Below are 14,041 nucleotides of genomic sequence, written 5' to 3'. Positions count from 1 at the left end.
GTACTTAGCATACTGGAAGCTTTTGTGAAAAACTATTTGGTGCAATTTCACCTCTGTAGCTTCATCAACACTACCATAAACTAGCCTTTAGCGATCAACTCTCAAACATAAAAAGAAGTTCTGTATTTCTGTGCTTTCAGAAATTAACAAAGCAGCTTACTGAAGTGCAGCTTATCACTTAAGCTAATAGTGTTTTTAAAACATCTCAAACTGACCAATGGTTATAAAAAAATTAATTTTTCTAGAGTTTGTGAACTTTTGTTTCACTAATGGATCAAAGTTTTTCTGATTTTTAAGAGCTGAACTGCACTCCCTAAAAAAATCCTAAATTGGAGGGAGGGATAGAAAGTTTGATTACATTTGCATTTCTTTCCTCTCCCTGTATATCTCAGCTAAATCACTTTTAAACAGGGGAACTGAAGTTTAGGCCAGCATGTCTGCTTGACATCCCCTTGCTACAACTCCATCAGCCCTTGCCACCATGGTCCAGCCCTCCCCTGCTGCTGGCTGCATCCCAACATTCCAACAGTCAGAGAGATAGGGATCTGAAATAAAGCCTACAAAAGGTCTGCACACAAAGAAGTAAATTCTAATGCTTATCATCCTGTACCAGAAATCAACTGCTAGAGGTACCTGACTCATTTTTTTAAGGCTTCAATTGCTATTTGGTGGGAGATAGGAGGTTATCCTTTCTTCCGTGGAACCGTGAAAGAACAAAATTTTAAAGCTGAAAGTTATTCATAGTTTTCATATACCTTAATCGCATACTGCGAGTGATAATGTAGATTGAAATACAGATTTTTAAACGTTTTTTGGTCTCAATAGGCATAAAAAACTACATACAATAGTGGTCTGCGACACTCTGATTAATTCCTTTTATCTGTACCACACGACTGCTTGGGGATGGCGTATTTTTGTAGTTTAATCAATACTTAAAACACATTAAAACAATAACTTGCAGAACTGAGGCAAAGCTCATGACAACTGAAACACGTGAAGCGTGGGGTCCAGCAGCAGCTCTGTGAATCCCACAACGGCACAGTTCACAGGCTGGTGGCACAGGACTTCCACTCCCTGCAGACAAGCACAACTTGCAAGCAGACAAGCTAGAAAGCTGCTTGTCCACAAAAGCCCTGGAGAAGAGCTCTTACCTTGAGCAATGTCATCCTGCCTTTGCAAGCAGGGCCGCTCAGCCTTCGTCACCTGGGGAGGCTGCTCTGGCTCCTGCTGCTTGTAGTATTTGCCCTCATTGAACACCTGGGGCAGGTTGGCGGTGTGTACCTGCCGGAGCTGCTCATAGTCATTCAAAGCTGCTGTCAGGTCCCAATTTTTGCCTGCCAAACAGCAAAAGGACATTCTGCTCACATCTGTATGTGACCAGATTGATAACCAGGAAACCATCATTTAAAATATAAACTTAAATAGAGAAATCACTCTTACTTAAAGCATCAGCAAGGAAACAGAAGTTCTTTGGATAACATATTTTACAACCACACAGTTGATAAACACCTTGAAAGTACACAGCAAATGGACAAAGACAAATATTTTTATTTCTTTTTAAAAATTTATATTTTAATTTTCTTTATCATAGTTGGAGAAGACCTCAGGAAAGCTCTTATCCAACCACCTGCTCAAAGCAGGGTCAGCTATAAGACCAGACTAGATTGCTCAGGACTTTATTCAGTTTGGTCTTCAAAACCCCAAGGATGGAAACTGTACCACCTCTCTGGGCAAGCTGTTTCCATATTTGACTGTCTTCATGGGACCTATGTCCACCCCAAACCTCTCTCATTTCAACTTATACCTATTGCCCCTTGTCCTCCTGCCATGCACCATTGTTAGGAGCCCAGCTCCAACTCCTTGATAAGCTTCTTACTGGCACTGCTGTTAGGTCCCCCACAGCTTCCCTGTTTCCAAAGCCTAACAAGCCCCATTGCCTCAGTCTCTCCTCACAGGACTTGTGCTCCAGCCCCCAGCGACCTTTGCAGCCTTCCCCAGAACTCAATCCAATTTATAGCTTAGACTTGGACTGGGAGTTGGGGGCAAAATTAGACATGGTGCTACAGATGTCTAATGAGTGCTGAGTAGAGAGGTATAAATCACTTCCCTCGATCTACGGGCGATGGTCTGGTTGATATAACATAGCATATTGCTGGCTTTCCTAGCTGTCAGGGCACATGGCTGGGTCGTGTGCAGCTTGCTGGCTACCAAGGCCTCCAGGTCTTTTTCTGCCCACTGCGAAGAGTTCTTCCTTTCCCAGTGCAGAACTCTGTGTTCATCCTTGCTAAATGTTATCAGGTTCCTGTTGGCCAATTCCCTCGCTCTGTCTAGGTTCCTCTGAATGCCCTTGAGGACATCAACCAGTCCCCCTAGTTGGTACCACCTGCAAACCTGATGTTGCCTCACTGATAATGACTTCAAACAGGTATAGACCCCTGAGGAACAGCCCTGGTTACCAGCTTCCAGCTAGAAAGCTATCCATTAACCACTGCCCTCTGAGCCTGACCATCACAACAGCCATTTGCCCATCTAGTTGTCCACCCATCCAGACTGTAACATCCTAACTTGAATACAGCAATACTGCGCAAAACAGTGCCAAAAGCTCTGAGATATTAAAAGTCTTTTAGAAAGCAGATGACATAGGAGAGTGTTTTGTAATGAAGCATGCAGCATTTCAGTTTCGGTCAGTGTGGTTCCACGTCTGTGTGAGCTGCTCATGGAACCTGCCAACACAGAATCCTTAAAAGATTTGCCTCCAAGCTCCCACTTCATCACACTGCCACAACCAGCAACAACAGAATGCAGGCTAACATCTGGAGATAAAGAAATTTGTTTAGTACAGGTTGTGAAATGGGTCACTCTCAAAAAATACTGAAAAAGATGTTTAAGATGTTTGTATTGTCTTTTAAAAACAAACCTGCTAAGTTAAAATATATTGACATCCTAGCATTCTCCAAGCACTTGTTTTTAATTGGAATGTTACAAATGTTTAATAGCAAGAAAAAAGATGCCACTAATTATATGAGACTTTCACAGCATTCCATGAGCGCTTTTGCTGTGAATTCCGAAGTAACCCGATTCTGACTAATACAGGATTTATTACACCATAGCAGGTTGTCACTTTAGGTACTTGGAGAAGCTACGTTACCCAAGTAGCAGTTAAATATAAACTTATTTGCTTAAGCAAAGGAGAATAAGCTAAAAATAGTACAAAGCAGTTTTATCCAGATAAAAGAAGGTCTTTCACAGTCATTTCTGTGACGAACAAAAACCTAACTGAAGTAGGAAAAAACCTGCATGCACAGCTGTTACCTACAGTGTTGAGCTAAACTATCTCAGGTTTTGAAGGACTAAACAAAATTGTGACAGGAGAATTCTTAACACTGAGCAAGAATGTTATATACATCTTTAATATATACGAAACACCATATAAACCACCTTGGCAGTAACATGGAATTGTTATATATGTTACGCCATAATCTTAGAAAGCCTGTAGGACAAAATGTATATTCAGTGAAAATTGTCAGAGATCCTAGAACAAGCAATTGAGTTATTGCCAGCAATTTTTTTTTTCTAAAAATCCCAGGTAGATTGAATGGCTCTAATCCAGTAAGGGCTCTGCTCTAAATATATATACACATATCATCTGAATTGAGTTGCCCAACCCAAACAATGTTTGGAGCAGGGATTGCTTTTCGTTGGTCCTGTTTTTAGAAGGTAACTACAATCTTTTTTTAAAAATAATCTTCTCAACCCTCAGGACAATAAAGTAAAACTTTCTAAAAAAAAAAAGTGAAAGTGACAATAAATATCATTCTAGGAAATGTAGGTTTAAACAAAACAGCATTATCCCAGCATTGCCATTTGCTGCATGACTCCAGCAGCAACCTGTGTTTATTCAGAACAGATCCTTGAGTAGCAGGCCTGTATTAATGGAACACATACTCTCTACTGTCAGGGCATTACTTGCAGGTCACCTGCTCAAGATATTTTCATGTTTGAGTTCTGAAATCTGACAAAAATCACTGTGCATGCGCTGTAAATGACTGCTGTGTGACGGGGCTTTGATGCATGTAATAGGAAAGCAGAAACACAGCAGACTAACAGAAACGCTGATGTCCTTAGTTTTAGGCCAAATGCAATCACCTTGTATAAAAGCTCATCATAAAAATCAGTCAGCCTTCAGAAACAAGGCTCACAGCGTGCTCGTGCTGCATTTAAAACCTAAACTGCATAGCAACTCTTGAGTTAGGTATGCTCCACGGCACAATGCAGCAACTGCACTTCTCATGCAGACTTCAAACTATATATAAAATCAAATTTCTATACCTAAATGTATCTTACACAGAAATGTTTTCTTTTCAGATCTCTCCACCTCCCTGGAGTTGTCCCCATCTCCTGAACAAAAGCACCAATCAGCACCAAAGCCTTAAACTTCAGAGAACCAACACAGGAAATTATTATTAGACTCACTTTCCCCAAATTTGCTGGAGCCTCCAACCAAATTAGAGAACACATTCAGCACCTTTGCATCTCCATGAAATAGTGGTTTTGAATATTAGCAACCCCTAACTGACCAGCAGAAGTGTTTTCAGCCACTCTGTACTGGAAACATGCAAGCTTGCCCCCTTTGCCAAGGCTTACTCTCCTTTTGGTTTAGATTTTTACAAGTATGCATGAATGACAGACCTTCTTAATTTTTGTACTGCCCATAAAAAAAGAGGAGATTTCATCAATCTGGGAGAATTAAAGAAGAAAATTCATAAGTTAAAGTAGAGGAAATTGGAGGCAGCAAGGAGAATTAGGGGAAAGGAAGAGAGGAAAAAAGAACAGAGGCATTTATAGAAGATACTGCATGAAGAAATACAAATAAATACCAAAATTGAATGCACTGTAAAATACAATTTAAAAAAACAGTACACAGATCTAAAAAAAAAAAAAAAGTGTGATGTGATTTGGACCACAGAAATAGACTGCAGAAGCAATGGACAAAGTGGGAACAAATCAGAAAGGTTATTAAACTCAGAGATGTCCAGAGCAGATGATCTGAATTAGGATTTCTAGCACTGTGACATGGCAGGTGAGAAAGTTTCAGCTGGAAGTTACTCAAGCAACTAGTGGGGCTTATGACTGCGGAGATGAATAGAGCTAACTCTGCCTAGCTCTCCTTCTTCAGACTTTGCATTCCAACAGCTTTTGAATTTATGAAGCTGTATCTTACTAGATTCCAGGCTAAGTTTTGGAAGAAGAAAAACACCTGAGGTCTGCTGGGTCACAAAGGACAAAAATAACGTTGCAATCATGTAACACTGAAATCAAACATCTCCCCCAGTGCCTCATGGGATGGGTCCCTCCTTCCAGTCCTGCTGCTTGTTCAGCAGCCTTACGGTTTGGAGCAGAGCACACACAGTCCCTCTGCGTCCCCACAGAGACTTACTCTTTCATTACCTAGGTTCTGTTTGTATGTCTTTCCCTGTTCTTCTCTTAAATCTCCTAGACTCTGCTCCTCACACAGGACCCTGCTCTCTCATATCTTTTTTATTTTCTTTAATTGTCATCTCCTGCACTGGCTGTCAACAGAAAGGAACAGTCTTTCCTATCCCACACAGGTTACACCTGACATAGGCACTGACAGGACCCCATCACAAGGCTGAAGGAGAAGCAACAGGTAATTCATCTATTATGCATAGTTTCATCAACTAAATTAGGTAAAGGAAGACTTTTTGTTGCAATCTGAAGCACAAAACCAACACAAGACTATTTTTAGATTTTTCTTTTTTACTGTTACTTATCTGATGCAACCTACTGTTCACTGACTGCTAGATTCTTTGTTTATATGACATATTATTGTATTTTAAAAGGTATTTCACAGGCATAAAAAAGTTATTTCAGTACACAGTCACATCAGATCACAAGTCACCGGTAGCACTGTATCAGTGAGTAGCAGCTGAATTGCTCCAAAGCAGCACTGACATTGTGGCTTTACAGGAAAGGCTTTGAGTTTCTAATGGTCAGAGAACATCAGTCAGCAAAAAGCTGGAGCAGCACAAGGCTGGTTAGAAAACACAGGTAGTGAGTCACAATCAGGATGCTAGAATTAAATTAATTCACTAACCCAACAGAAAGAATACTCTTACTGAACAATTATTTCCAGAACAGTTGCACGTGCTCTGTCATCAGGTGTAAAAATTAAAGCAGAGACCTTTCAGTCCTGTTAACACCAAGTGTTTCTAGTGTGGAGGAAAAACAACAAAACAAAACAAAAAGGTGCAGCTGCAAAAGAAATGGAAGATGCATTCCGACTGAGGGCTGGTACTGACGTTTTAGTGTCAGAGACACCAGGCATCTACATGAACAGGAAATTAAAAAAACAAAACAAAACAAAAAAAACCCCAAAAACACCAAACAAAAACTCAGTTACACTGTGAAGTTTCTGTCCTACAAAACAGCTGGTTGAATAACAACAGGAAGCATTGTCAGCCTGAAGAAAAAACAAAGACTTGGATAAAACAACATATAGTTTAAGAAGCCACTTATCCATTTTTGCCTTACCACCTCAAAATGGATTAAAGAGTTAAAAAAAAAAATGCTAAAGAACAGCAAGAGCAGGACTCACCATGGAAGCATTCCCGATGATTCAGTCTGTCCTGACCGTAAGCAGGACTGCCTCCCCCTAGCCCTACCTCTGCCCTGTTTAGACAACTTTAGGAGTCCAAGAAGTGTTCAGAAGTGGGTTTCCCAGCAATCTGATGCTCCAAGACCAAGCTGAAAGACACAAAGTTTTCCCAGGCCTTGGTCCTGGATCCAAAAAGCCTAGGTTTCCTTAGAGTGCCTCAACCAGGGACAACACCAAAGTCAAGAGTAGAAGAAGGGGGCAGGAGATGAGAGACAAGTGTCCAGTGCCAGGGCTTTCTGTGGTGGGTTCACTGGACTCCAAATCCCAGGCCTCAAAGATGTTGAAAAGGAGGCAGCGATCAAGAGCAGTCTTTTTGCAAGAGTACTACTGCAGGATCCACAGAGAGCGTGTGCTCAGCTTGGCACACTGCTCTTCGGGCACATCATCTTTAGCGAGCCCTGGGGAAAGCTGTTTGCTATTAAATCTAGTTTTCCAGGGAGTGAAAGGTTGAGGTGACCTCATTAGGACTGACCACATTGTGACCAGAGAAGATACCTCATTCCTTCACCTTTCCCAGCCCTTCCACCTTGCCTTCCTGTCCTTCTCAACTTGCAGACACCATCCTCTCCTTAGAAAACATTACATAAAAGAAACCAAAGAACAAGACCTGATTTTTCCTATTTAGCCTTGACTACTACTGTTTTCCTCTTGAAGCACACCAGCAAGAAAACTAGCCCACGGACAAGACTGGGAATTAGATGGACAAACTACTGAGCCAATAGGTTAGTCAGAAATTTAGAATAAAACATTGATTTTCCTCAGACGCTGCAGCAAGGAAATTGCGTGCATGCCAATGAAGAGGTCAAAGCAAACCAGAGTAAGTTTCACAGGACAAGAAATCTTCCTGTAGCTTTTTTTTTTTTTTTTTTTTTTTTGCATATCTGGTTCTGCCTCAAGATCAACTACACTGGATCCATGCACTATATACCTACACATGGTATAGCACTGTAACAAACATAAAACACCTCTATAATTACTTTTTCTTGAATGGAACCTAAGGGTTTGTTGGCCCAGGTATTATTTTAAAATATCACCACTCTGCTGAGTTTTAAATTAAAAAATATATTGCACAGTTTGGGTTTATTGGGGGGGGGGGGGGTTTGTTTGATTATTTTTAATAATGCAAACATGTAGTGCTCTCTATTAGAAGCTCTCTTGGAAAAGTTTCAGTGACCTTCTGAAAAAGTCCTGATTTCTTTCTTTTAATAGACATATTTCCAACTCACTGCACAAGGACAAGAGGTAATGGTTTTAAAGTAAAAGAGGGTAGATTTAGAGTAGACATAAGGAAGACGTCTTTTACACTGAGGGTGGCGGAGCACTGTCCCAGGTTGCCCAGAGAGGTGGTGGATGCCCCATCCCTGGAAACGTTCAAGGCCAGGCTGGATGAGGCTCTAAGCAACCTGATCTGGTTGGAGATGTCCCTGCTCCTTGCAGGGGGGTTGGACTGGGTGGGCTTGAAAGGCCCCTTCCCACCCAAACCATTCCATGATTCTATGAAAACTAGAGGACACATCATTAATTAGTAGGAACAGCAAGCATGCAACTATAAAGCACTCCTCCCCACCAAGCGTTCAAATATCCACCTACTCCAATATGTTAAAAAGAACATTTGAAAAGGTCACCAGCAATTCTTGATTTAATGATAAACAAAAGACTAGAAAGGATGCAATTTGAGATGGGGAACTAGAAAGATCTAAATAGTAAGGACCACAATGAAGGGCAGCTTGCAGCAACAACATATACACAGGACTTAGCAAAGAAAATTTTAAAAGGGGCAGGAAATGCTGCCTAAGGCTAAACAGGACCAAAAACATAGGAAAAAGGATGCAGAAGGGGAAGGTTAGACAGAATTAAACAAATTATGATGCAGCTTGTGTCTACAGCTCATCAACTGCTGGTGTATATATATATCTAAAAAGCAGAAGCAATAAAAATATCCAGTAAGAGTTAAGGAAACTCACAAAACAATATAAGAAAAAAAAAGAATATCACACAGCTCACAGAGAAAGCAATCTGAACGATATTTCAGAACGATGTACTGCTGAAAATAAAAATGAGGTCTACAGAAGCACAAAAAGATGATGAAACTGAACAAGAAATTAAGCTGAAAGGAAAAGAAAGCATCATTTTTGAATGTGACAAATACAAGAAAGCAAAAAAAAAGGTATTTTGGTGAGATGACAGTAAAACTAAAATGGACACACCTTTTAGAATTTTTAATCATTCCAATTGGATACAATACCTGCTCATCTACTCTGCATTTTGTTGGTTTTGTTGTTAATGAAATTCACATTTGAATGCAATACTATTTAGAAAACTTAAAAAAAAAAAAAAAAAAAGAAAAAAAAGAGAGAGAGAACCTACTGAAGAATTAGTACCAGGAATGTAACTTTCAAGGTTTTTGCCACCATTTCTTAAATATTCTGCTTTCACAGTCTGCATTTCTTACCAGTGAATTGGGAAAAAAAAACAATCCCACTATTACTATAGCTAATGCAACATTTCCACAGGAAAAAAAAAAAAAAAAAAACCAAAAAAAAACCTCTCCCCATTAAAAAAAAAAAAAAAAAATTCAACTAAGTGTCCCTGCCCACAGAACAGGAAAAGTCTTGTTGGCAGACAAAACTTCTGTTTTCAATACCATCCCAGTCATTATAACTCCTTCAAACCTACCTCAGAGATTGGAGCCAGCATCCTACATGAGACTATACTGCGGATCAGTAACAATTCAATCAAGCAGGCACAGGAATTTTCAGCAGACGTGCTTGATTCGTGTCCTTCCCCTTATGAGGGTGAAAACTACCAGTAAGGATGTACAATCTGAGATGTTTGCAAATGATGAGACACAGATCTAGTATTTGTCATGCTCTATAACATACTTCTAAAAACAAAATCCAGGGCTCTTACTCCATCTACATTCTTCTGTGCCATCTTTTAGCTTAGATTTCGAGCAGTTATGCATGATAAAAGTAAAACAAAATTAATCTCTACATCATTACATCTTCCTTCCAAGAATACAGGAAAGAGTTCTTAGATGAATGTGTTGGCTTCAAGGCTGAGAAAAATGAGAAACACTCAGTTTTCCAGTTAGGTCTGAACAAGACAAGTCCTCACAATGTTTCACAGCATAAATCTAGTACAAGGGTTATTACCTAGACTCACAAGTCAAAGCGTTTTTACTACTTCTGTTATGACCAGCATTGGCAGTTCTAGGAGCTCTTTTACTAGATACAAGCCATTTATTAAACCTAGGAGCTTTAGATGACTATGCTAGAAAGGCATCTGAAGAAATGATAAGCAGCTCCTGTCTTTCAAGATTACTGATTGTTTTTTAGTTTTCACCAACATAAAGGGATCCTCATTTTGAGCCACTAGGCCAGTGCATAATTATTAATTTATATATATTTTTATATATATTTCAAAAATTTAAATCCCCCAAACTTGACAATCTGTTAGGATATGACGCCTACCATCAGCTTCTTTCCCGTGTAAGGAAGTCTGTTCTCACAAGCCAATTGCTAATAAAGCAATCCACAAGTTCAGTTTAAATGCAGTCACTTCTTCCTACTTGGCGTGATGCAGATTAACAAATATTAATAGGGCTAAGATAGGAAGAGGAACTCAAGACCAGCTTTATTCCTCCTGAAAAACCTATATGCAAAACTAGGACAAAATCAGACCACAGGTTTTAAAACAAGATTTAATTTGGGGCCGTGTTCTCAAAGGAAAATAATGGAGCAAGGACATTTTGTTAACATTTGCCTCATTTTCTGCTAGAGTGCAAAGTCACTCAAAGCTGAACAGACAGCTGGAAATCACAATTTCGATCTCTGTGTAACGAGACATTGATAGCAGCTCAGCTTCCTCTTCCCTTTGCCAAGCCTTCCACAGAGAACTAAAAAAGGAACTGTCTGAGGGAGAGGAGAATAAGAGACTATTTTTGGGGAGTTAGCTTTGTACACTCAACCACATGACAGTACTGTAAATTTCTCTCTCCCTCTCCATTAATTACATGCTTTTCTTTGAATTCTGCTTATACACACTATTCCTTGAGAACACGTCTATCTACTGCACCTCTGTCATCTTCCATGGGGTCAGTCTCCTTTACTGCACAAATTTCACGTCTGGAAAGCCATTCTCCTGATTCCTGAATTAACGGTGAACTACATATACCGCGATCAAGCACTATAAAAAGCTGGAAACAGACAGTAATTACTTTTATATAATGGTGAAATACTACAACATTTATATAAATAAAATGAAATAATTTATACAAGTAAAACGGCAGCTTTTCAGTTAAATATATTAATTTTTATGCAGTTTGGATTCCTTTTATTGTTTTATTATACTATTGTATTAATAATTCATTAATAATGTAGTGTTGTTTTATTGATATTATTATTTTATTGACAGTGAATTTCACAAACACTCCAGTTCCTGATGGTTGTCTATGCTGTTGGTATTTTACAATATTTCATCCTATGCCTTTCCCCTATATACAAGTCACCATTGCTCGCACACCTGCTGCTTCCTGACAATGAAGCTGTTTTCTGACTGATTAGTAATCTCCAAGTTCATCCACACCTACAGCACTGGCACTGCAAACCAAATACAGCTTAACTTGTTTTAAAGATTCAACTATTTTCTCTAACAGTTTTCTCTCTTAGGCCACATTTTAAGTAGGTTATACTTCACAACTCAAGCATTGCTGCTATTCTACGCACAGGAGATTCAAGGTGGCAGCCTGGACTACCTAGAAGGAAAAAGGACATGCCCTCCTCATTTCTGGATGTTGGGAAAGTTACAGATCAAACATGGCTGGGGGGGGGGGGGAAGAAAAAAAAAAAAAAAAAAAAATCAATTCTCTACCACACAGACCTACCTGCTTATGCTTAAGAATTTTCCCAAAGCTTAGTGAGGCAAAGAAGTCTTTCCACTGACCTCAAGGTGCCTTTGGGTCTGGCTGCTACTAACAAGCACACACATATAAAGATGACGTGTGTCATGTCATGTGTGACATGTGGAGACTCTTGGAGCTGATTTCATGTTTTCCTGTGACACTAATCTAATACATATCATAATTAATCCTGCAGTCCTTGAACCTCCACAGCTGCAGGGGAATCTCTGCTCCTCCGTGGCCTCCCCGGGCTGCAGGGGCTCAGCCGGCCTCACCATGGGCTGCACCATGGGCTGCAGGGGAATCTCTGCCTGGAGCAGCATTACTGCTCCCCCTCCTCCTGCACCGACCTTGGTGTCTGCAGCCGTTCCTCTCACAGAAATCCTTCACAACAGGCTGGCAGATGCCTCTCAGGGTCTCTTCACATCTCATCTCCTCTCCACTTCTCTCAGCCGGGCCGAGTTGGGCCCAGTCTGCTGCCCGGCGGGAGGCCAGAGGGTGAGGCCTGCAAGGCCCACAAGGCTTGCGCCTCCCCGTTCTCTGGCCCTGCTTCTGCTTCTTCACCCCTCCTTTTTTTTTTTTTTAAATTGTTTTCTTCTTCTTAAATATGTTATTGCAGAGACGTTATCGGGGAACATTCTGCTACCAATTGGCTCAGTCCTGGCCAGCAGCAGGTCCGCCCTAGGCCCGGCCGAGTCCATTGAACAAAGCAGAAGCTTCCAGCAGCTTCTTGCAGAAGCTGCCACCGTAGCCCCCCTCACTAAAGAAAACCAACACCTTCCACCCCTCGCCTCTGCGAATCATGTATTTAAGAATTATCATTAAAATACACACACATTAGCAAAAAAGAATTCACCACACCAAAATAATATCGAACAAAACGATATTATTCGATATAATATCGAACACCAAACAAAAGTGGACAAACTACACACAACCCACCCCTCATCCCTTCACCATAACTGGAACAACAGAAATTCCCCAGAATAATTTTGCTCTCTAGTAGAGCTCAGTCCCTGTTTTGCCCATTATTGCTCCCAATTAATATCCTTATCCCAAATTCCTCAAGCTCTCCATTGGGTGCCAAAATAACTGTCATAGTTCAGCCCCGCTCGGGACCAAGCTCCTCACACCCTCCAGTGGGACACAGAGGAGAACTGGTAAAGAAAAGAAGGCAAACCTGGTGGGCTGAGACAAAAAAAAAAGTTTAAGAGAATAACAGAAGAAAGAAAACAGGGATGGAAAACAAACAAAGAAAAAAACCCAGTAACTGAAAACACTGGAGCACATAACTTACGGTAGAACAGCTCACAGCGGATCCTGATGCCCAGCTCCCTCCCGAGTAGCAGGACGCTCCCCTCAGCACCATCCCCACTGATACACTGAGCACGGTGTCACAGGGGAAGGTGTAGCCCTTGGGCCAATTTGGGTAACCTACCCCAGCTGTCAGCTAATTGGTAACCTGTCCCGGCTGTGTGCCCAGCCACAGGTGCCACCAGCTCCAGCCCCTCTCCCTGCCTGGGTGAAAATTAACTCTGTCCTAGCCAGAACCAGGACATCTATTCACCTTTTTGAAAACTGAGGCACTGACATCAGCAAATAAGAGAATAATGACAAATGTTTCCTAAAAAAAAATCAGATCTAATCTCACAAAAACCATTTACTCAATGTGCAGCATAAAGCTTAAGTTACAAAAACCACCTAAGTGGCATATGCAGCGCTTGAGGTCAAGTCACAAAGAGCAAATGAAGTAACGGTTGCGATTCTGCTGGAGAACCTGAAAAGGTTCCTGCTGTCTTTATTTCCTCAAGGAGGCTGACAAACAACTGTCCCAGCCAGCGATTTCTCAAGAATTTGCAATCACAGCCGAAACAACAGGTACCTACCTCCCTTGGACCTGACTGTGGATGCAATTCATTTGTGGAATGAAAAACTACTGAGGTTTTTTTGAGCTGCTTTAGATGTTTGATGATTTATAATACACCTATTTAAAGAAATTAGAACTGATTTAATTTAAAAAGAAACAGCAGTAAAGGCTGGGAGAGATGGATGTCAACTTTTTCAGTAAAGGAGCGGTTTAAAAAAATATACTGGAAATAGTACTTTCATCCATAATCAGCTTATTAGGAAAAGTAAAGTAAACTCGCAAGACAATATATTAGTGAACAGGGAAAAGGTCAACAGGGAATCTGAAAAGTTGGTTAGCAAAAATACAAAACAAAACCAATCTTAAAATGGAGACTCTGAAGTTTCAAAGTATAATGCCTACTCTACATAATCTCACACACAGAAGTATGCTTTCGGTTCTTGGGAGCACAGAAACAAGGGGGAAAACCTCAGAAAGTGGTGAACAGTATCTCAAAGACATATGAAATGAAACAGATGAAAGACTTGGGAAGTAATCATCCAAAAATGGCAGTGAAGCTGGAAAATAATATTTCTAAGAAACAAATGGTTTAGCAAAT

At 40.5% G+C, this 14,041-nt stretch overlaps 1 protein-coding gene across 2 annotated transcripts in view; it reads right to left on the bottom strand.

The window, feature by feature from the left end:
* OTUD7A (OTU deubiquitinase 7A) overlaps positions 1–14,041 on the bottom strand; it is a 130,570-nt gene that overhangs the window by 31,527 nt on the left and 85,002 nt on the right. For both annotated transcript variants that reach the window (XM_086757157.1, XM_086757156.1), the window contains exon 7: positions 1,152–1,334. In XM_086757157.1, coding sequence (XP_086613283.1) covers positions 1,152–1,334 — 183 coding nt within the window. The remainder of the gene's footprint in view (positions 1–1,151; positions 1,335–14,041) is intronic.

Source organism: Chlamydotis macqueenii, chromosome 12 (genome assembly GCF_036417535.1).
Source record: "Chlamydotis macqueenii isolate bChlMac1 chromosome 12, bChlMac1.mat, whole genome shotgun sequence".
Lineage (NCBI taxonomy): Eukaryota > Metazoa > Chordata > Aves > Otidiformes > Otididae > Chlamydotis > Chlamydotis macqueenii.
The sequence above is the reverse complement of the archived record's forward strand: the minus strand, read 5'-3'. Positions and strand labels throughout refer to the sequence as shown.